This window comes from Punica granatum, chromosome 7 (genome assembly GCF_007655135.1).
Source record: "Punica granatum isolate Tunisia-2019 chromosome 7, ASM765513v2, whole genome shotgun sequence".
Taxonomy (NCBI): domain Eukaryota; kingdom Viridiplantae; phylum Streptophyta; class Magnoliopsida; order Myrtales; family Lythraceae; genus Punica; species Punica granatum.
In genome coordinates, this window is record NC_045133.1 from 20,504,774 (window position 1) to 20,528,646 (window position 23,873).

The window sequence follows — 23,873 nt, forward strand, 5'->3', positions numbered from 1 at the left end:
GAAGAGAAGGCCATTTCAATGGCACATGGAGGACACTGAAACTCTGCCTCGTACATGAAGCCGACACAGATCCAACACGGTCGCCGTGTCGGGAAATATTATAATAAGGAAAAAATATGTCATAAAATAACTTTTTATTTTTGTATTCATTTTATCACGACCTTTTAAAATTATATTATATATCACCTCGTTTAGAGTACAGTGTCAATTATGACACTGAAAATTAAACGGAAAAGGCTGATGTAACGCACCCGATGATGAATAGCGGGTCGAGACTCTTACCACATACGAAATAACTCATATTTCAACTCGTCTGGTGCCCTTTCACCCATTCAACTCTTTCACCATCAATACCTCAATTTCATTCCCGTTTCTGCACACATCTCCCACTTCACTACAGTCCCAAATTTCTCTTCAGTTCAACGCTTTGAGTTGCACTCGATGATGAATAGCGGGCCGAGACTCTTGCCACATGCGAAATAACTCATATTTCAATCCGTCCAGTGCCCTTTCACCCACTCGACTCTCTCACCATCAATACCTCAATTTCATTCCCGCTTCTGCACACATCTCCCACTTCACTGCAGCCCCAAATTTCTCTTCAGTTCAACGCTTTGCGTTACACTCGATAATAAATAGCGGGCCAAGACTCTTGCCACATGCGAAGTAACCCATATTTCAATCCGTCTGATGCCCTTTCACCCACTCGACTCTTTCACCATCAATACCTCAATTTCATTCCCGCTTCTGCACACATCTCCCACTTCACTGCAGCCCCAAATTTCTCTTTAGTTCAATGCTTTATCCTTTCTCTCCCTCTTCACTCATGAGTTTTCCAGTTTCCTTCTTCACATTTTTTTTCTTTTGTCTCTATAGAATAAAACGAATTAAGGTTTGCATTTCATTTGATAATTATGAGCTTCCATTTTCTTTCTAACAATTTTTCATCATTTATTCACTATATGAACTGCAATAAGTTCAATATGTGATTTTTTTTATTCTATTGATGATGTAGTTGTTTTTGTAAAGAGCAATTATGTATGTAAAAAGGTGGGAATGGGATCCAAGTATTGATGGTGAGGAAGTATGGTGGGTAAAAGGGAACTAGGCGGGTCGAAATATGGTTTATTGCACATGTGGCAAGAATCTGAGCCCACTATTTATTATCGAATGTGTGACATCAGCCTTTTCCGTTTAATTGTCACAGAAATTTTAACGTCAGACTATAATTGACGCTATATCGTAAACGTTGTGCTATATAATGTAATTTTAAAATGTTGTGCTCTGACATATACTTTTCCAGTATAATAAAACTTCCGATTTTGTTCAGTGTAATTTATCTCTTAATTATTGTTTAGTTAAAATTTTTAAAAATTAGTTGAGAGTTTGTTAATGGTTAAGACCAAAGAGTTTTTTTTTTATTCTAGTATTCGAATACCCAATAAATCACAAATTCAATTCTGTCACATCGACTCACTAAAGGGTTGAACTCTACCAATGTAAAATTTTCCATTCACAAATACTCGAAACCGAGATCTTAATTAAGGGTAAAAAACGTCAAATTACTTGAACCAACCCATGTTAGTTATAAAAAGAGTTAATTCAGTATATATATATATATATATATATATGTCAATTACCAAAAAAATTGAATTAGTTTAAGTAAAGCTTTCATCGACTTAAATTGTTCAATTAATTGAATAATACAATGGATCTCTCTTTGTCCCTCTCCTGCCTCTCTTCCTCGTATTCTTGTTCACAACCCAACCACTTCCAAAACTTCCTAAACTAGAGTTATGTTGATAATTGCCATGTTCTGTTAAATCTCCTTTAAATTGTCTCCGTTAAATACTTAGCTCCCTCATTCTTTATGTGTTTATGCAATTAGCAAGATGTAACTTCTTCTTCTTTTTTTTTGTAGAATTGACAACTTTATAATTGTTGGTGGGGTGGAATGTTATTTTAATTTAATTTTAGATTAGAATCTTGTATTTGTGTTGTTTCAACTGTCTGGAGATTTATGTAAAAGTACGATTTCTTTTACCAGCATGTGAGAACTGAGAAAATGTTTAATTCGTGTTTGATTTGGATAAGTTGTAGGCTGAGATAAGCCTTTCTCCAATTTCGGTATAAACCGAAACCGAACCAAAAAAATAGTTCGATTTATAGAGAGACTTTGGCACAGTTCGGTGTGGTATTTTAAAGGCAATTAAAACTTCAATTTGATTGTTTGGGGTCGATTCGGTTCGGTTCGGTTCGGTTTGGGCCGAATGAGCAACTCCTTACTCACATCGGGTGTTGTTGATTTCCCCATTTTCCCGCCCTCTCCCGACTCCCCTGCGTCTCTCCATTTATAGCTTGTTTGGATTGAGGCTAGCTTATGGGGGGTTATGGAGGGGTGGCTTATGGAGGAGTGAACATGTTAACATAATAAAAATGTTGAAAATAAATAAATAAATAAATAAATAATATATATATATATATATATTGTGTGTATTTGAGTATCCGAAGGTCCAATGAGTCCTGACTAATCTAGTTTTAATCGGATTAGTCTACTAAAAGGATAAAGCTCTTCTTTCTCAATTCATAAAACTCGAATCCAAAACATTACTTAAACGAAAAAAGTGTCGAACTGTTTGAACCAACTCAAATTAGTTTAACTTTGCACAACTTATTGTCACTAATGTACATATTTATTTACCTTCAAGTGAAAATGCACTTTTAACTTTTATTCATTGATAATCACTTTAGGATTTCTTTTTATGTTTTTTGAGATTGGTCCAGGCCCTTCATGTACTCTTGTTGACATTACACACTCAGATATCATCACATGGAAATATGAACGTAAAGTTCATTTCTTTCTTCGGAATACAAATGACCTCAAAGATCTAACGGGGATATAGGAGAAAGGGAATAAAAGGCATCAAGTCTTATTGGTAAGAATTAAATTCAAGAACTTCATGGTATTAATTAGATTGACAACGATGTCACTACATTTCATTCTCAAAGTTTATTTAATTTTATTTATGCTTACGGTACTATTGTGGTACAGTTCTTATAGTTAATTGTGGAGAAAATTATTGATATAGACCGCTTAATGAGATGCACATACAGTAGTACATCACGCGCAATACACCGTGATCTAAGTAAATTCCTACCTAGTTATTTACACAGTCATTTATGACCTAGTTTCATAAGTTTTTGTATGTACTGGTATGATAACTACTGCATAATACATAAATATCACCTAGGATGATTGATTTTTGAACTGTTAATAACTTACAATTTTTTTTAAAATAACTCATTATCTTCTCTTTTTTGTCCTTCCCTCCTAGCATTCCTTCCTCTATCGTAACAAGCCCGTCACAAATTCGTTACTAGCTTTAAATAATTTAATTTATAATTTCTATTCGGAGAGTATTAATTTTACAACATTATCTATATTCAGTTTGATAAAATATGTATATACCAAATTAAGTGTTTTAAAAATTAGTTATTTACAAAGAAGACGCGAGATTAATGAGAAAATGCGGTGTCGTACTGACGTTGGGGATTCCAATAATGAAATTCGGACTCCTCATTATTTTCACGAACCAACCCAAATATATATAAGAATAATCTAACAAACATATATATATATTACATTATTCGTCCGTCTTTAATTTTGAGGATAATGATCAAGCAAGACCCTCCACCTAACTTGATTAGCCCTAGCCAGTGGTTAGAATGCTTGAAAGTTACCTCTCAAAAATCAGAATATAAGAGACATAAGTCCCAGCCATAAACGTGTCAATAAACCGATTAATTAATTAATTAAGTCACGACTTAATTTTATGTTAACTTGATAATTTCTCAATGTATGCATATATACATGCGGGACATGAAAAACTGCATTCATCTCGAGAATTAGGGAACACATCGCTAACTGGGTTTTCTTAATAATTATTATCAATGTCAAAACAATTTAATTATATTTTTCTCCCTTTGTAAAGTTAGGAAGTTGAAGGATGCCCATCGTTTTAGTAAAATATTATCGAAGAGGAAGCAATCGGCATGAGATCACTCTGCTGTTGATGGTTGGACCAAAAAAAGGCCTTACTTTTTGATAAGATTATGCCACAATACTGAATTTCATTTTTAAATCCGTTGTTTCTTAATTTCGGTAGATTGATCGATCAAGAAGACAATTAGGTTAATCCACGTGCATGTTAATTTATTCAATTTAATTATTTACTACCGGACAGAATCTTGAAGAAATTTAGGTTCACCTACTTGTGCTAAATTTCTATCAAGTTTGTATCAATCCCTATCAAGGTTCAATTCGTTCCTGATCAGACCATAAGAGTAATTCTGTAAATTTCGTCTGCCGAGCATGGATGGCTTACTTCGGATTCGTTCGGGGAGATGAACCAACCGAGGTCATGTGCAACCCGATCCGAACGCTGCCTGACCACATTAAAAAGGAATATGTATAAGGGTTATGTGCTGCTAATTAAGGTTAACACTTTTTGAGTCTAGACCAAACTCTCCTAATAATAGAACCAAATAGCACTAAAGTCAAATCACGAACGTATCTGATCTGACCAAATAAATTCTGGCAATGATTTTTTACACGTTCGGTTTTTAGTTTGACCCAAGGAAAATATAATTATTATTGTATTTATACATACAATGTGGGCCCGTAATGGATGAGCCAAGAAATGTCGAAATCTGATCTCCGGTCAATATCTAAATAGGATTATTCTCATAAGCTTCTTTTTTTAACAATTTTTTTAATAATAATCTAATTAAGTGCTATATGATTGAAATTTGAGTTGACGATGACTTGGAAATTAAATGTTGTCCCATTAGTTGAGTTATGGGGCCACTTAAAGAAATTATATATAATTGTAGATCTGAATCACGTGAAGATAATATGTACATGGTTTTTGCTAAATTCTTCTTAAAAAATTTTCCTAACAAGTGACAATTTCTCTGACTAATGATAATGCATGTATCATTTTTTTTTCCGATTACAAGAAAGGTTTAATGACTTAGTATAATAAAATAAAAATTCTAAATAGTTAATAAAGGAACACAGATAGTCTCACCATGAGTATCAAACATGCAATCTAGTATGCGTCACTGAATTACATTTTTTTTTATTAATATTTTCTTTTCGCTTTTAACAAAAGAACCACAAGTCTAATGAGGATAGAGAAGAGGAAGATAAAAGGACTTCAGGAGTCTCATTGATCATAATAAGATCTACAATCTCTTGATCCTGGGTCGAGCGCAGATGTAAATTTTAGACATGCAAGCTGTAAATTTAGAGAAATGTAAATTGAGTTTGTAATAATGTCCAAACTGTTTGAGTTTTTAAAGGATAACATACATTAGTTAAAAAGAAATGAGAAAATTTTAGATAATCCTACGTCAAATGATGTGGTGAGAAAAAATCAATAAAAATTCTTTAATGAAGAATAATTATATCAATTATTAGAGTGATTAGTACCAAATTTCTAGTTTCATGCAATTTGATTGATATTTTCTCACGTCATGTGGGGAGGTAAGATCACCTAATTTGAGAATAAAAAGATTTCATATTAGATTCTCGTTATTGAGACCGCCTATATTCGTTTATGTAACTTTCATTTCCTTGTATCCTCCTTTAGGCTTCGGCATCTATTTTAGATGTCGTGCAAATGCAAATGTGGCAAAGAAGTAATTTTCTTTCCAATTACAATGGTGGAATTGAAAATTTATTTTCTTTAGAAATAGATACAAAGGGAGAACATGTCGGTGGCGGTGCGGGCCACTGTGGGGCCCATAGTATAACAAATAAAGCCAAGGCCGTGGACTTAGAGGCCTTCCTTGGACTTCCATAATCCATTACATTAGTAACTAAAATAGATAGGTAGATATTATGTCGAGCGGAAAAATCAATCAAGTATTAATTATTAATTTCAAGATGTGACTTCTCACTAATTAATCATTAGAGAAAACAGGTCAAAGTTGTTTAAGCTTGTGAGGGAGACGATTTTGAAAGATGCAGCAGTCGGTGGATAGATATATTGGCCATTAATTCCAGTCCCCACTATATGTTCTAGAATTTTATCATCTAATTTCATACACCAATCCCGTGGGAGAGGTTGTCTAGGAATTTATATTTTGTTGCCCTCGCGTAAATAGAGGGGTTAAGGAACAGTCAATCACCACTGACCCAAAGTCGCCAATGGCCTCGGTTGGGGCAATGTGACACGTAACGAGCCCGGTCACTCCAATTTATTCTCAAAACTATCCTCCTATTGTTGGGTTGCACAGTGGCCAACACTACCTCGATTGAGCTCCGGACGACCTCGTGTGGACCAATGCTGCTAGCGTTGAGTGTGTTGGTTGGTTATTGCTTCGAACGAGCTACTTTGGCTGGGATTGAGCTCTAAACAGCACTGCCCAGGGCGATGATGTCGACTTTAGGCCCCATTGTATCGAACTATTAAAACCCTAACTTATTTGTTCCTATTTTCTCTTCATGAAAACAAATAGGGACAAAAATGAAAGGTGGTCGGCGGCATCCACCATTACATCCTTATTGCTCCGTTCCCTCTCCGTCATCTTAATTTCTTCTTCTTCTTTCTTTTTTTTTTAAAATTTATGTTATTGAATTTTTTTTTAAGAAAACTGTCATGGTGATATTATTTTTATGCGAAACTAAACAATGGGACTGAGGCAAATGTAATTCACAATAGCCAAGTACATATTTGAGAAGGAAAAAAGCATAGAAGAAGAAGAAAATTGGGGAAAAATTGAAAAACGACAAAGTTAAGGACTAAAACTTGAATATTATCTGATAGAATAGTGGATAAAAGAATGAAAAGGTAAAATCAAGTAAAATAAAGCGCTATAAAATTAAAGAGATGTAGCGCAGTGACATATGCTCTTGTCTAAGAATGGAGCCAAGATTTTCTTCTAGCGGGGATGAAAATAATGAATTGGTATGCCATAGATATTTTTTTACCGGAAGTAAAATTATTATTTAATTTCTAATTATCGGGCAAAATCTTAAAGAATATAAAAATACAGGGGGTGGATTTGCCTCCTAAAGTAAATATATTTCCATCCTTACTCTCGCTTGGTAACCAAGAGATTACAGGTTTGATATTCAATGGGACTACCCGTAATCTTTTATTAGCTATTAAGGTTTATGTTTTATTGTATTAGACTTATGAAACTCCCTTGTAACAGATAAAAAAATTACTATCGAATGAAAACAAACAAAGAATAAGAAAAAGGACTGATACAAATAAATTGTAAAACATATGTATGTTTCCCGTTTTCAATGAACATAATTTACCCAAAAAAATTGATACAAAATTTTATAACTGATGTAATGATTCTTTCACATAAATTAGCTAGTCCTGACCAACCAACAAAAGAGCGTGCAACTGTTATTATGTAAATCAATATCATAACTACTATTTTAGATCTTTTCTAAAAATTTCATTTACTATAGTTCCCCATAATTAATTTCTTGTAATTTTTCAAACTCAACTACACAAATTTAATAAGAATGGATGATCTCCAGGGGGGAAAAAGCCACTTAAAAAAAATAGCTGTCGAGTAACCTCGATTCAGATTTCTTATGTACAAAACAAAGAGAAGTTTTGGTGCTACTTCATCGCCTACAAAGCACGGAGTTTTATGTGTTTTTCAAATCTATCACGTTTTTTACAAAATTTTCTATACAAATAGGTGATTTTTTGTTTCATCAAATCTATAATGTGACTTCTATACCTATATTTTGTTTTTCCTAAAAACACCTAAAATCTACTCACATTTTGAAATATGCCTATCCAGTATCCACTCTATGCTCTATCCCCACTGTCACGACTAATTTCTAGAAATTCATTCCTTTTGTTCAGACTTCTTATTAACTTGTTTAAGATGTCTATGGAGAATTCATACGTGATATTATAGTCTAGAAAATCAATGAGCAAAAGCCCAATAGATAAATAAATAAAGAACATACAAAACTGGGGTGAAAATTGGATTTTATCACAAAGATAGCCGTAGAAATTTTGAATCATGATATTTAGAGTCCACAATCGATATATGCTTTATGCTGAGGTTTCTTGTATGCTTTACGCTGCATCCTTTGTGTATAAGACGGAATCTGCAGTCAAGGCCCCGAATGCTTCAGGTAAAGAGAAAAATGCCTCCAGGATTTGAGAAATTATTTTCTCACCATAGGTACTAGGTGTAATGGAAGGAGACATGCTCATCGACTCGAATTACATGTTCACCCCGGGCTCCGATGTTGGAAGGCAAAGCAGCTGTCGGGGTGGGCTGACCATAAAAAATCCTGATTTGATAATGTAGGACGGTCTAAGTATATCACATACGAATTTCAGAGACCTAGTAATAATGTTTATCATTTATATCATGCTATAGAGGGAAAAGTCTAGGTTTAGTCGTTAACAACGATTCACTGATAGGCGGCTTTCGCCTTTTGATATGTTTAGACTTCATACACAATATGGAAAGCAATAGGATTTTATGACATTCAACTCCATTGAACGGTTTGATTGATATCGTGATTTGAAATTTTTATCATTGTGATAAAATTTAATTTTCGCCATAGTTTTTTATATTGTTTATTTATCTGTTGAACTTTTGCTTGTTTCGAAACTATATATCGTAACCTCCTAAGAATTTTCCATAGACACCTCAAATACTTTAATTTGATGTCCAAGGGGGAAAAAATGTTAATCATGGCAGAGGGGGAGGGGAGAGAGTAGAGTGGGTGGGTAGATTTCAAAAGGTCATTATTATTGATGGATTTTAGAAAAAATAAATAGGAAAAGTCACATACTAGATTTGAAACGAAAATTAATTGCGCCCTTTTGTGAAAATTTTTTAAAAATACTTTTGTGCAATTTACCCGTATAAATATAGATGATCAGCTGTATAGTGTTTTTGTAATTTACCCATACATTTATTGATCTGAGTCGTGTAGTGTCTATATATATAATATATAATTGTTGGTATTCACCATTGTGTGGCATTTGTCCAAAAGTTCTAAATGGAAGCTTTTTATTCACCGACTCATCATCATCATCAAGCCAATTTGAATGTATATAGTTATAGTTAAGCCAATTAAGCCAATCTATCTATTATTATAGGTAATTAATTTTAATTCCCGACCATTGTTTAATGAGAGCTTGTCACATTGAATTTAGACTATTTCTTTAACTCCTGATTAATTATCTCTTCACTGACCTTTTTTTAATATAATAACCCACAATAATAAATATATAAATAACAAATAATGATTTAATAATTGTAAAAGAAAATGAATTAATTTGGCCCTTTAAATTCAACATGAGTGTTTCAATTCATGGAAATATGAGAAGAACAAAAACGCTAATAATATGAATATGTTGAGCACAATTTGCACAAAAATAAGTTCAATATTAAAAATCTTTGAAAGAAAATTTGAAATACTCAAATATAATTTCTTTTATAATCTTTTAATAAGAGCAAATTTCCATTTCATTAATTCTTGACTTTCTCGGCATACATTGAGTAAAACAATTGTTCTACTCTATAATTATGTGATAGACTTATTATATATATTTAAATTTCAATATATTCTATTTATATTAGATGCTTATTACATGTTTTTTTTCTTTTTGCTAATATTACATGATTGAGTAGACTTATTATACATATTTAAATTTCAATATATTCTATTTATATTAGATGTTTATTACATGTTTTTTTTTCTTTTTGCTAATATTACATGATTGAGTAGATCGTAAAATATATTTCTTAACTAATTCCTCAAATCGTTGAAATAATTAATTTTTTATTCACTATATGTCTTATTTTATGTGAAAAGAAATTGATTAGCCTCACGTGAACGAGAGCCCTCGATTCAATCCATGAAAGCCTTCCAAATAGGATTTTCAGGCATTCTCATCAACTGACTCTTCGAGTCTCTGTTATTTAGTATAGACATGAACTTTCACAATTATTTCATTAATTTCAATTGTGTATAATTTTTTGAAAACCATCTTCTCTCATACAACAATCAAAATTGTGTTCCAGTAGATTGTTACAAATCCAAACAACTGCTAACGCCAACACAATGCGCGAGCTTTAAGACTAGTTATCTCAATTGGAGAAAGCATAATCCAGCAAAGAAAAAGAAAAACTGGGAGAAAGCATAAGGTATTAGCATGATTTTCAGTTTATTGGTGAATGGTCGGACCTCGTACCACAGACCTTTCTAAGTCGAACTGAAGATCCATACTCCTTATCAAGATCACGGTTAACCAACTTCGAACTCGGAAAGACAACAGTTGAATCACGCCGACTCAAGTTACTGGAGTAGGAAAAGAATGATGCCCGAACGATAGCCTGCTCACATGAACAAGTCGATCAGGGCATTCTAAGGCGTACTTCATCAAATACGAATGGATAAGAAGCACGAGTCTACTTGCCATGCTAGACGAGCCATCGACCTTCATCGGAGGTCGGCCCCTACAGGAAAGCCTCACGTCTTGTTAGAGATATCGATTCATTCATCGGAACTAGATGAGATTCGAGACATGGCCTACTCACAAATGATACTGATATATCATTTCAGACGTAAATGTTTTTTCTTGTTCCAACTAATCAGTCGATCTAAACATATGTCCGAGGAAACAATCTCTTGAATGAAACACCTCCTAAGACATCGTACACCTTCCCGCATCAGATCAAGAACGACAAGCCACCCCACTGACGAGATTCCCCTCCTCCTCTCTTCCATCCTACAAGATCCCGCCATTGCCCTTCCCGCTCTCAGGAAGGTCCATGCGAAGCTCCTCCGCCATGGCCTCCAGGCTCATGCCGCGCTCTCCAAGAAAATCTCGAGCCTGTACATTTCGTTCGACGAAATCGACGCTGCCCGGCGGGTCTTCGACTCTTCGCCGAACCCGAGTAGCTTCATCTGCAACATCCTCATCAGGGCATACTCCAAGACCGGCAATCATGGAGATTCGCTCAGGCTGTACTCGACGATGGTGACCCGGAAGGGCCTTTTGCCCGACAAGTACACATTCCCCTTTGCACTTAATTCTTGTGCTGCGTTGTGTGAGCTGAGAATCGGGAAATTGGTCCATCAGCACTCGGTCTGCTTCGGGTGTGGAAGTGATCTGTTCGTGAATGCCGCTCTCGTCGATATGTACGCGAAGTGCGGAGAAGTGGAGACCGCCCGCCTCGTGTTCGATGAAATGCCCGTCAGAGACTTGGTTTCTTGGACTTCGATGATTTCAGGGTATGCCCACAGTGGTTACAATGGTGAGACTTTGGAGTTCTTCGATATGATGCGCGAATCGGGGGTCAGCCCTAACCGGGTGGGTCTACTGAGCGGATTGCTCGCATGTGGCAATCTCGGGGCCCTGAGGAAGGGGGAGTGGTTTCATGGTCATGCGATCAGGACGGGGTTCGAGCACGATATTCTGGTCACCACTGCGTTGATTGATACGTACACAAAGTGCGGGAACCTTGCTTCGGCGCGAAGGAAGTTTGATGAATCGGAGGGGAAGGATGTGGTCTGTTGGAGCTCAATGATCGCAAGCTACGGGACCCATGGGGACGTAAGGGAAGCGCTTGGTCTCTTTGACAAGATGGTTGGTTTAGGGTGGCGGCCGAATCATGTGACTTTCACTTGTGTACTCTCTGCTTGTAGCCACGCCGGGTTACTAGACGAAGGGAAGATGTACTTTGAGATGATGACCAAGGAGTTTGGGCTCGAGCCAAGATTGAACAATTATGCATGTATGGTCGACCTTTTGGGCCGTTCGGGGAGGCTCTCTGAGGCTCAGAGGTTGATTGAGGAGATGCCCTTAAAGCCCGATGTGGGTGTGTGGGGATCTCTACTTGGGGCATGCCGAATCCATGGGGACCTGGACTTGGCTGAGAAGATTGCAGACCGGGTTTTTGAGCTCGACCCCTTTCATGGCGGATATCACGTCTTGCTGTCCAACATCTATGCTGCAAAATCTCGGTGGCATGAGGTCGAAAAGATAAGGAAAATGATGATCGGAAGAGGTGCGAATAAAACTCCAGGCTTCAGCCTAGTCGAGTTTAATAGTGCAGTACACAAGTTTGGGGTCGGAGACAGGTCAAACCCGCGCTCGGATGAGATCTACTCTAAGCTAGAGGAGCTCGGGGTTGCAATGAAGCGATTAGGCCACATTCCCTCCACAGATTTCGTACTTCATGATATCGAAGAAGAGGCAAAGGAGGAGGCCCTCCTGTTTCACAGCGAGAAGCTCGCAGTCGCCTTCGGGCTCATAAGTACTCGTCCAGGGACCACAATTCGGGTCACAAAGAACCTAAGAATATGTGGTGATTGCCACAATGCAATTAAACTGATCTCGAAGATCGAGGAACGGACGATTATTGTGAGGGATATGCACCGATTTCATCATTTCAAGGGCGGCGAGTGCTCTTGCAGGGATTACTGGTGAAGGAAGCCTGTCAAGGCTGCAGAAACTGGCTAATATTTTTCCGTTCTCAGTATTAGGCCACAATATTCTAGCGGAATCAGTTCGTGCATGACCTGTGAACTAACTAGGCACAGATGAAGAGGCTTCAGAAGATACCAGGTGCGGAACAGGACCGTTGCTAACATTGCTTATCACGACCGACCGTAGAAGCTCTGAAGAGCCATTTGTTCATTGTTTCGAAAGAAGAGCATGATGGATGATGAGTTTTCCTTTCTGTTAAGCTGGCCTTGATCTATCAGTGATTCTATCACTGTTATTTTCCAGGTTTGCGTAATAGGATTATGAAGTTCTAAATGATTTTTATGCGTGCTGAGAGTTGTGCATGATCTCTAGAGTGTGCATAGGTACCAGGTAAGTCTGAAATATGTAGGAACATAGGGTAGGTTCTCGGTAGAGACAATTAAAATTATGGTAGGTTTCGGGTAACAATGCAAGGAATCGATAAAAAAATCATTTTGATTTCACTATGCAGGGTACCTTGAATCAGAACTGGAATTGGAATCATTAATGGGAACTTTTTTGTTTTCTTGGTAGTAATAAGGATTTATTTATTACTCAAAAGTTAAAACGAAAAATGCTCAAAAAAATTATAATATAAGGGCATGAATGGTTTAAAATATTACAAAAATTTGAACCTTTGGACTGTCGGTGATGGGATTACTTGTTAGTTTGTAGAAGCATTTTTGGTTCAGTAATTAGTACTATAGATGGAACCTTCTAAACTAACCACAAGTAAAATATAAAAGATCAAAACACCCAACGGATCTGCTTCAATCTTGTACTTAAGCTCTTTGGATCCTCGACATAAACCTACTTCCGGCTATAAGGATTCCCTTCAAAGACTGGGAAGGGTTCTCCAATCGATCCACAAATCCTTTTTCGATATTAGGAATCCCCTCAAGATCTTTAAATAGTTGCCACAACAGAGCTAAACAATAGGGCCTTGACATTTTAGTTTGTTTCACAGTATTTTTATATCCCATAAACCAAAGATTAAAGTTACTAAAATTATAATCGTAACAAAAATGAAAGGAGAGAAACTCTATATCAATTTTCTTCTCTTCCTCTTCCTCTTCCTCTGCCGAGCCACCAACCGCTTTTATGTTCTCATCTCTCCGCCATCGTTCAGTTTTATGGATAAGATGAGACTTCAGATTTAATTGATGAGACGTGATTTGTTTATGTGGACATTTAGCTATTCTTTTGGGTGAATGACGTTTAGCTTATTCGATATCAAATTTGTAAGAATATGCGGGATGCAGTTTAATTTTATTTGTTGTAATTATTGTTTTAAAGACGAAAAAAAATAAATTATAAGTGCAAAACGGTACGCAACTATGGTATAATACAATTTTCGGATAGAGTTCCATTTCATGTCTCAACAAATTAGGGTCTAACCCCAAAATCTAGGAACAAGTCCCCCGGAAGGATACAAGTTACATGCATACTTGGACACAGACCCTAATAATTTCTCTCTGATGTCATTTACAATAAGATGGAACATAATGCGAATGGAATGAAATCATCTTATACAGTGCGGTTATATGATGATTTTCTTTGGACTCTTATTTTATCTCATCGTACCAAACGTGCAATGGTAACTTAAGAGGTGAGGAGATAGAAGAGATCAGAGGTCAGCAAACAACAAATCCATTCAACAAATAACAGAGGATGAGCTGATGATCACAAGAAGAAGATGATGATGATGAGATGGATGTCCCTTCAAGCACAAGCCGCCGCACCACAGCAACAATAACGTTCAAAAGATGGAGATATGATTAATAATAAAATTAAATAAAATAAGAGAGACAGAAAACATGAGAAAATAAAATAGTAATGAATTGATTCCTTAACATATACTAAAAGTAGGATTCAGTGGTCCCAATGCATGAATACGATCTTTGGCATCACCACTTTTTCTTTTCTCATTTGGCACGATTTCCGATCACCCTTGTTATTCCGAGCAAATATTAAGTGGGTATTACTTATTTAACTTGCTAAGTAATTTCAAATTAAAATACACAAAAGTGAAAAGCTAATCTCAATCTCACACTGGTCCCAAAGATTCCACTTATACAGACGTTTCGGTGAATTATTATTCACCCGCTATGAATCGTATTCACCGAATATTTAGTCCCTCGTTCTGATCCTCTTACATGCTATCTAAGTGGATATGATAAAATGTATTGGTTGCATATTTTAGACGTTATCTGATCTCCGAAGATCGAGCCTCGAGCAGAGATTTGTGTCTCGACTCCCAAGGAGGAGCATTCAATTGGTTTGGCTCTCATTCGGTTGCATGAAACTTTGGAGATTCAACTTTGGACAGCAAATGGTCAAGACCTAACTAGGGAGGAACAAATTGATTTATACTTTTTTAATTTATTATTGTTACACTTTGCCAAAAATTGGCAACTCTGATTCGATTGGGGGGGGGGGGGGGGGGGGGGGGGGGGGGCAAACAGTTGTTGCATTCCAGCTTAAAATCATCTAAGTGTGATTTGACAGTAATACAAGCAAATATCGCAGTCGACACCTTTACTATCCTTGAATCTGTCCCTTTAAAATCTTATCCCTCCAATAACATTTTACATTCTTTGTGATCTTCCGGTATTATGTATTTCGAGTTTCGCTCATATAATTTTGAATGAACATGTATGGCATAGAAGGATACTTCCGTTACAGAAGAAGGTTTACCGCTACAGTCTATCGCCGACATCAGTCTACATTTACGTTAAACAAATGGAGCCTAAAGAATTACCTGAATAACACGGAGTATCGATTTCAAATTTGTGCGTTGAACCTAGGAGCATAAAAATATCCAAACTATCACACATCTGTTGTAGAATTTTTTGTGTCGGAAGATATCTTTTTCTTTCTTTCTTTCTTTCGTTCTTTGTTTCTTTCTTTTCCGGATGTCGCGTGATATTTAATACGACATTAGTTCGGCCTGTTTCTGTTAATCAAGTAGCAAGATCACAGGAGGACAGAAAGAAAACGAGAGGACCCATCTATGGCTTGAGAAATGTGACCAGAAAAAACTCACAAATAGAACTATCGTCTGGAGTTAGCTTCCCGAAAGGGAAAGTAAAAGATTTTTGTTTTGGGTTTGATTCTCAGTCTTTCCACCCAAAAAGCTGATCACGACACATTGCAGTTTGCTTCTCACTCAAAACAATGGATTCCCCCCACCAGCACCCATTTATCAGTCCCTCTCCTCTAGGACAGGACTAGAAAGAGAGGCAGAAAGCACAGGATCAAGGTCGGTCGGGGATCGAGGTTTCGAGTTGATCACTGATGGAGGATTTGGAGTTTGTGGTTGAAGCTCTGATGAATAATGGGGACAGAGAAGCTCAGGTCGAGGCGGCCATTAGGATCAGGGAGCTCAACAGGAAGCAGAGGCATGAGTTGGCTGAGAGAGGAGCGATCGGACCTTTGATCTCGATTCTTCGTACTCATGGCGGGTGCGAGGAGGCCATTGAAGCAGCGCTCTTTGCCCTGCTTGCTCTTGCATTCGGCAGTGAAAGGTACAGAACATACAAACTCACATATCCTATTCGTGTGGACGGGACAAGGAAGGAACCATACCTTTGAATTAATCGAACTTGTAATCCTAATGATCACATATATCCATCAGCCTTAACTTTCTTTAGGACGGGTTAAAAAAGCGGCCTTTTCGTTTGAACCGAGTTGCGAATCTTGCTGTTCAGCTTCTTTCTTTTGCCTATTCCTTTCTTCGGGATTTCCATTCCCATGTTCCACTTGATACCGAGCCGCCCCCACAATGATCAAAGTACTAAATTAGAACTCAAAAGGGATCCCCTTTACGTTACATTTCCTTTCATCTTACTCTTGTTTGAAACCAAATGCCCGTCGAATGCTGTGCTCTTGCTTCTCTGTAGTCGGATTTCCACGCAGTTTTGTGTTTTAACCGAACCAAACCGGCTTCGTTTCGATGTTCGATTCATCAAAGTTTTGCAGTTGAACTCTACAAGTCCTCATCTTTTACAGGAACAAAGTTAGGATTGTGAAGTATGGAGCAGTACCGGTGCTGCTGGATCTCTTGCAAAGCCAGAGCGAGGTGGCAGTCGAGCTCTCAGTGGCAGCGATGATGATCCTCTCCTCTTGCTTGGCAAACCGTCCAGCGATCGCATCTTCCGAGACTGTAGGGATCCTAATTGCGATCATTGGAGATACCGGTCACAGTGAGCAATCCCATCTCGACACCATCTCTACTCTCCACAGCCTCACTAAGGTAGAGCAAACGATCCCCCTCATTGTCGCCCACGGAGGAGTTTCTTCCCTTGTTGAGTTCATAATCGCCAGTGAGAAGTCATTGGAGGCGGTGGAAAAAGCCGTGGTGCTGCTGGAGGCTGTTGCAGCATCCTCAGCCGAGGCTGTGATCGAAACAGCCACAGCAAGCGGCGGGATCCAAGCGCTGGTTGAGGTCGTGGAGGAAGGGACGCCACAGGCTAAGGAGCACGCGGCCGCTGTCCTTCTGCTGGCCTGCCAGGGCAGCCACCAAGAGGGGTGCCGGGAGTGCATCCTCCAGGAGGGGGCTTTGCCGGGCCTGCTGCAGCTGAGCGTGGACGGGAAACCAAGAGCCAAGGATATCGCTCAGAGGCTGCTGCTGCTGCTGAGGGAGAGGGTGAGGGACCACCAATTGGAATGTGGCGGCGGGGCGGCGGGGAAGAGGAGGCCGAACAAGAAGTGCTGTTCGAAGATGGAGTTAGTGGAGGAGATCATGAGGGAGATAGACACGGATGGGGAGGTAGTGGTGGCGGCGACGCTGAGACTGGTGGAGGAGATGGTGGCGAAGCTGGGGCACGACCGGCCGGCGGCATCACCTGCCGGCTCTCGTCTCCGCTTTGCCCACATGCTTTCAGGCAGACTCTCGATTCGGTCCAGAAGAGGCAGCTGATCAAACTAAAGAGACCAAATTGAGATCTAAACTATCGGGGTAAAAATGACATTCCCCGATTGTTGCTGGTGGGGTTCAGTGTTCACTTCCTAGTTCTTGATTTCTTGTACATATGGGTGATCGTTTTGTGATTTTGGATTGCTTTAGGATGAAAGATTCATTCATCAGCACGATTCATTTGATTGTTGTGGAACGCAGAAAATCCATTTAAGGGGTAGAGACACTTCTTGATTATTTGACTTGATTCCAAGAGTTTTGATTCAAGTAGACGCTAATTTCGCAAAATTATTGCTTGTCAAGGTAGCAAGACATATATCGAACAATTACGTCTGTAAAGTCGAGGAACATCCAAAACTTTGAAACCAGTGGACAGATAACCTGAACCAAGACATCATCAGATGGCAATGAGAATTAGATGTAAGTGAATAATGTGGAAATGCAACTTGATAGAATTCTTAACGTCCGACTGTAGTGCTGTCCGTAATAAAAGTGGACAGAAGTATGAATTTTTCTTTTACTAGACTAGATAGCCATGCGCAAGCTAACACGACTTAAGCGAGTCAGTCTCCTCAGGAAGAAGCCCGGGTTCAGAATCTTATTCTTAAAGCACCTTTAACAAGTAAACCTTATGGGGCATCAAACCCTCCCAAAAACAGACTGTTGGACGCAAACAAGCAATTACTATCTTCAATGAGACCTCTTATAGAAGCTATATGCGACGGCCACGGTTGCAACGGCTCCAACAACAGCAGCGGCTGTGAGGAGTTCACGTTGCTCCCATTTCCCAACCCAGCATGACAGGTTGCAGAGGCCTTTCTTTCCTTTCGGTTCAGAGGCTACCTCCTTGTCCTCAAAGTTCCCGTCTTTGCAACACGATAAGCCATTGGCGCCTTGGCAACACCCAGAAGCAGGAGCTTCCTTCTTATCCTCAATAGGGGTTTCCTGGTGGCGCTTCTTGTGCTTCTTTTCCTTCCGATGCTTCTCATTTGTCTTCTCACCTTCCACTGGTGAAGCTCCCATTTGCCCCCTGTAGTTCATCACCATTGATTTAGATATATATAGAGAGAGAAAGAGACTAACATTAAAGTCGAATCTGGTGACATCTTGTAAGTCAGAACAGAACCACTTTGTCTTTTATTGTAATGATTACAAATAAAAAGAAAAAACAATGAAATAGAATGTCGTTAAGATCACAAACCAAGTATCGTACTACTAAAAGTAAATGCATGAATTAATCATCAAAGAGACAAACCTCCAGCTGGTTCATACTGACAACTCAGCCAATACCATAACATCTTAGAAGAATAGATTAGATGGACTCCATCAGAAAGGACCTATTTTGTCAATCACTTTCTTTTTTATTTTATTTTTCCCTGCGCTTTAGTAGAAAAATATTTGAAGCCATGCCATGTTTTCTTGTGCAAATCTATTTCAATTTACAGCAGCTTTGAGTTGAATAACCAGAGATGCATTTCAATGAATTGAACCTCATTTTCTAATGCGCCTGTATTTCTAATACCCTGGCCGATCATCTCATATTCTACTTAGGAGTTTGGTCAAAATAAAACACGAGACAAGTAGACATATAAACATAGGAATTAACTGATTCAGTGTATGCACTCTCCAAAATTTCGACACATAGGACATAAACAGGGGATATTCTTTTCATTGAGTAACCAAAAATTATTGCCCAGAGCCCTCAAAAAACTTTTCTTGCAGTAAAATAATTTAAAGTGGAAAATATCAAGGAAATATTAAACAATTGTGTGATACTGCATCATATTTTCTAAAACAAAATTCATTTCTTCATCATGGTCGTTGTATCAAGTGAATGATCACACGAGGAATAACAAGAAATTCTAAATATCTTGCTGGTATCATACGCATGCAGAAAAGCAAGATTCATAAAGCAAAAAAGGACGAACCTCCAGAGTCGTTCGATCACTTGTCCCTTGCTAATATGCTGATCAAGCACTTCCGGCACATCATCAGGAGTAACATAACCATACCTGCAACAAGGAATCAACCCAAGTAAGAACTACAAGCTGTACAAAGTGTAGGATCTCCCCTGCATAATTAACTGATGAGCATTTCTTACCAGTGGCCAGCTATCTTTCCCTCTGAATCGGGACTATATATGATCAAGTTCCCAGCATACTTGTGGCCGCCGATGTGAGAGCATGGGCTAACAAACACCTGATCCTTTATCCCACGCAGCTCTATCTCCTCCTCAAATTTTTCAATAAGAGCTGGGCCACAAACACCACACCTCTTGTCTCTACTACCATGAGCGCACACAAATACATGGGAACCAGTTACAGCCTCCTGCACACCGGACGACCATGGCTTCCCATTCACAAGGACATCATCAACAAATTCATCCACAGTTGACTCTGTCAAACCCCTTCAATCAAAAATAATAGTTGGCATGTAGTCAGAACACAGGAATCATTATACTTCCACCCAAGTGAAACTTCACCAATCGTGCACAGCTCAGTCCAATTCATCATTTTCATAAAGTCATGGTGCTGAAGATATTATTAAAATCAAAGGGAGACCAAAAATAAGGGCTGAAAAACGTGTATATGCACTCATTGATGATTCGCACAGCACGAGGACTACAATGATTGAAGATCCAGAGCAAACTGTAGGTACTTGTATTTGATCATGTCAGGGAAAATCAACACATCTCCGTCTGAGCAGTTGGTCCCATCGCATCCACCGCATATCGTCAGTTTTGTCTATCAAACCACAGAACAAAATCAGAACGGCTCATTTAGTATTACGATATCAAGCCGAGCTCATTCCAGTTCAAAGATCAGATATCCTCATGGATAAACTCCAACCACTGAAGAAAGATTCTCGCGAGTACTTAGCATATTCAGTATCGCAAATTTCTTCTCTATTTAGCTCTAATCCATACACATTACTTTTATTAACTTCCAGTATAAGTCAAGCATATATGAATCTCCCTGCTTCATCTTTCCATTTTTCACTTGTCACTTTGACTTTCACCAGCTCTAATCAGAAACCGACACGAAGCTCAACTTCCACCCTTACCAATCCATCCACAACGTTACAACTAACAAATCAAGAGCTCGAGCTGATTCAGCTGACCTTCACAGTGATGTCATTCTTCCGAGCTTTGACGGCGGCGGAGAGCACCTTGGGGAGCGGATCCGCGTCGGAGTCCTCCACGCGAGGGAGCCAGGCCTCGGGGCACTTGTAGCAGAGGAAAACGTGGCGGTCGTAGGCGTCGACAGTGTTCGCGAGGTTGGTGGAGTACATCTCCGGCCGCTGGAAACCGAACTTCGCCGCCTCTTCCTCGGCGGCGGAGATCGGAGCGCCATTCTCCTTAGAGGCCATGGGAGCGAGTTCCCAAGCAGAACGGAAGAGAAGGGTTTTGTGGAAGCAGAAGCAGAAGAGACGAGACGAGACGAGACGATAGAGAAATGGGCAAATGCGGTCAGAAGGGGAAGATGAAATAATCTCGATTGGAGCGTAGACGCACGCGCCACGGACTTGCGGGAAAAGTTAGATCGGGAATTGCCACATGCGATTTTAGTCGGGCTGTTGCCCATTCCATTACTACTGAGTCCGTGTCGTGACGAAAAATCAATAAGATGTTTAAACTCACAATCGATATGTCAAGTGTTTACACGTAATAGTTGATGCAATTGCCTCACAGATCGAGAAAATAATAATTAGAGCTTTATTTAATTGGATACGATTTTTGCTCGAAATTCATGACTAAGAACAGCTTCTTGATTAGAACTCTTGCTCGCTAGGTCGATCATCGGTGAATCGGTGATGTGTGGCATCTAGTCTCGAGTCACGTTCAGATTGTTGACATTTGGTTTACGTGATATAGTCCTATTAAATGCTCAACACAAGTCATCGTCACAATATGGCATATATATGAAAATAGTAATTACATCAGATCACAGGCGTCCTGAGCCTAAACTCGGAGGTGAAAAATGAAAGTGATCCAACTAGTCCTTTGATTTTGTTAAGGATTTCATCCTTAACGTAGATTGGTTTTAACCCATAAAATCCAAGACGACATAATTACGCCCACCTAGATTTTTAGATAAGGGGCATAGATTTCTAATTGGTCCCTTACCCGGTCAAGTTGACATGTTGATGGAGTATATATCTCCCACATTTAATATAACTAATAAAATAATCGCATGCAATATTGTGTAATTTAATATGATATTTTGCAAAATTTTAAAAGAAAAATTAGCTATCACCTAAATAAATAAATAAATTTTATGTATTACATATAAACATCAAAAACATATATTTTCATTTTCAAATAACATTATATTTCGAAGCAGCTTTTGATTAGATGTCAAAGTATTTTATCTATTAGATTTTATATTCAATTTAAAATTTATGAATTACAATAAAAATAAATAAATAAAAACTTAGCAAATGATATGTATACAAATATTAAAATCAGAAAATACTCTTGAAAGTATGTTTTTCGTAGATAGTAGAGAATAATTTTGTATATACTGATTGACAAAATCATCTATTAGAAAAATGTGAAAGTTATTTTTTTATTCAATTAAAATTGGGATGCTATAGTAAGAACTGAAAAAAAAAGAGAGAGTGAGAAGAAAATCCCTTGATAAATTCTAAAGATGTGCTTATTCGTGTAACATATATATAAATTTTAGTTTCTTATTTAAATTGTCATTTTACATTGTATATATTAAATTATCAACTAATTTACCAAGAAAGAATGTAGGAGCAACTTTTGACCTCCTGGTTTACAATTACTACAATTGATGATTAGTGGTTAGGGACGAACTTTTAACGTCAATTTATTAATAATGATCAAGAAAGATATTAAAGAAGGAACTTAAATAACTTGACCAATTGCATTAATTAAAATTTTCTAAATACATCAAAATCGTAGAATTATAAATCAAATTAGTCCCCATATATGTCAAATGATAAAGATAGAGGTATATTCTGATCAGTTGAAGGCTGCTGGTTCTCCCTTGTCTCCTAATGACTTGATTGCATGTACCTCATTGGGTCTCACTATATGACTCTTTTGTTACAAATATCACGAAATGGACGTGATCCGATTACTTTCGAGCAACTGCGGACCAAACTGATACGTGAAGAAGGAGACCGTCTCAAGAACCTCTGTCTGAAACCATTTACGTCCGACAGCTCAGTGGCTTTGCCTCCTGCCTTCCAGACCCTTGCTACCTCGGGTTATCATCCTGCTTGTGGCGGTCGTACCAACAACAAAGGCAGAAAGAGTGGCCGTGGTGGTGGCAGCGGCTGGAACACATCCCGCGGTGGACGCTCCGGTCGAGGGGGCGGCGGCAACCAGCAAAATGGTTTAGGGCTGGGGTGGCAGCTACTCCGAGAATCAACAGTATCACAATAACGGTAAAGGTCGTGGTGGTGGTAAATTTTATTCCCTAATCCAGCTCATAACTCAGGTAGGAACACACACTCTCCTTTGGTTAGCGATGGACTTCTAGGATCAGGACCTCCTCCCATTATGTGTCAGCTTTGCAATTCTCCTGGGCATTCTGTTATTCGATGTATCCAGCTCTATAGCTATTCCAATTCGCAGGAAATTCCAAAATCCCTTGCTGCGATGTCCCTGGGTGACAGTCCATCGGAAACGTACATGGACTCTGGAGCTCCCTCGCACATGGTCTCCTCGGAAGGTATTTTACATAATCGTTCCCTGTATTTCGGTTCTGCAAAGGTCATACTTGGTGATGGGTCTTCTTTGCCAATTAAAAATATGGGTTCTGGGACAATTCCTAGCTCAAACTCATGTATGAAATTAAATAGTGCGTTTCATGTTCCTTCCCTTGCATGCAACTTAATCTCTATTCATAGATTGTGCTTGGAAAACAATTGGTCCGTGACTTTTACTAATCCTGGTGCATTTATCAAGGACAATACTATGGGAAGGACTCTACTTCACTGTCGTTCTAACAGTCACCTCTATCCCCTTCCGATCACCCATCCTAGAGCCATGGTCGTGCAACAGTCTCCAAGCTCCACTCTAGCATCGCAAGCTAGGACATACTTAACCACGCACTATTGAGTTACTAAAGTCTAGGGATTTGATTCCGTCTTTTTCAATTTCAAAAGATTTTTGTGTTTCATGTGCTTTGGAAAAGTCTCATCGACTCCCCTTTAATAATGTTATACACAAATCGAAGTTTCCATTAGAATTGATACATGCGGATTTATGGCAATCTCCTGTTTCCTCGAATATGGGATTTCGATACTATGTCATCTTTGTCGATGATTTCTCCCGATACTCTTGGTTGTTTCCTGTGCATTGCAAATCCCATACTTTCCAAATATTATGTGCCTTCAAAAGTAATGTGGAAAATACTTTGGGAAATAAAATCAATTTTTTC

The 23,873-nt window shown here is 38.4% G+C and overlaps 3 protein-coding genes across 3 annotated transcripts; 2 read left to right on the forward strand and 1 right to left on the reverse strand.

Moving 5' to 3' along the window:
* The first annotated feature begins 10,493 nt into the window (after positions 1-10,493).
* LOC116215630 (pentatricopeptide repeat-containing protein At2g01510, mitochondrial-like) lies at positions 10,494-13,028 on the forward strand. The gene has a single exon (XM_031551412.1). It carries the CDS (start codon positions 10,701-10,703, stop codon positions 12,498-12,500), a length of 1,800 nt encoding a protein of 599 aa, XP_031407272.1. The 5' UTR covers positions 10,494-10,700; the 3' UTR covers positions 12,501-13,028.
* Positions 13,029-15,308: 2,280 nt separating this feature from the next.
* On the forward strand, positions 15,309-17,699 carry LOC116214026 (U-box domain-containing protein 6). The gene is made up of 2 exons (XM_031549239.1): positions 15,309-16,066; positions 16,551-17,699. Exons 1-2 carry the CDS (start codon positions 15,837-15,839, stop codon positions 17,458-17,460), a joined length of 1,140 nt encoding a protein of 379 aa, XP_031405099.1. The 5' UTR covers positions 15,309-15,836; the 3' UTR covers positions 17,461-17,699.
* Positions 17,700-17,878: 179 nt separating this feature from the next.
* LOC116214027 (altered inheritance of mitochondria protein 32-like) lies at positions 17,879-20,919 on the reverse strand. The gene is made up of 5 exons (XM_031549240.1): positions 20,578-20,919; positions 20,116-20,201; positions 19,559-19,864; positions 19,386-19,469; positions 17,879-18,487 (listed from the first exon to the last, which is right to left on the reverse strand). The coding sequence occupies exons 1-5, from the start codon at positions 20,824-20,826 to the stop codon at positions 18,148-18,150; spliced, it is 1,065 nt and encodes a 354-aa protein (XP_031405100.1). The 5' UTR covers positions 20,827-20,919; the 3' UTR covers positions 17,879-18,147.
* Between the last annotated feature and the right edge of the window lie 2,954 nt (positions 20,920-23,873).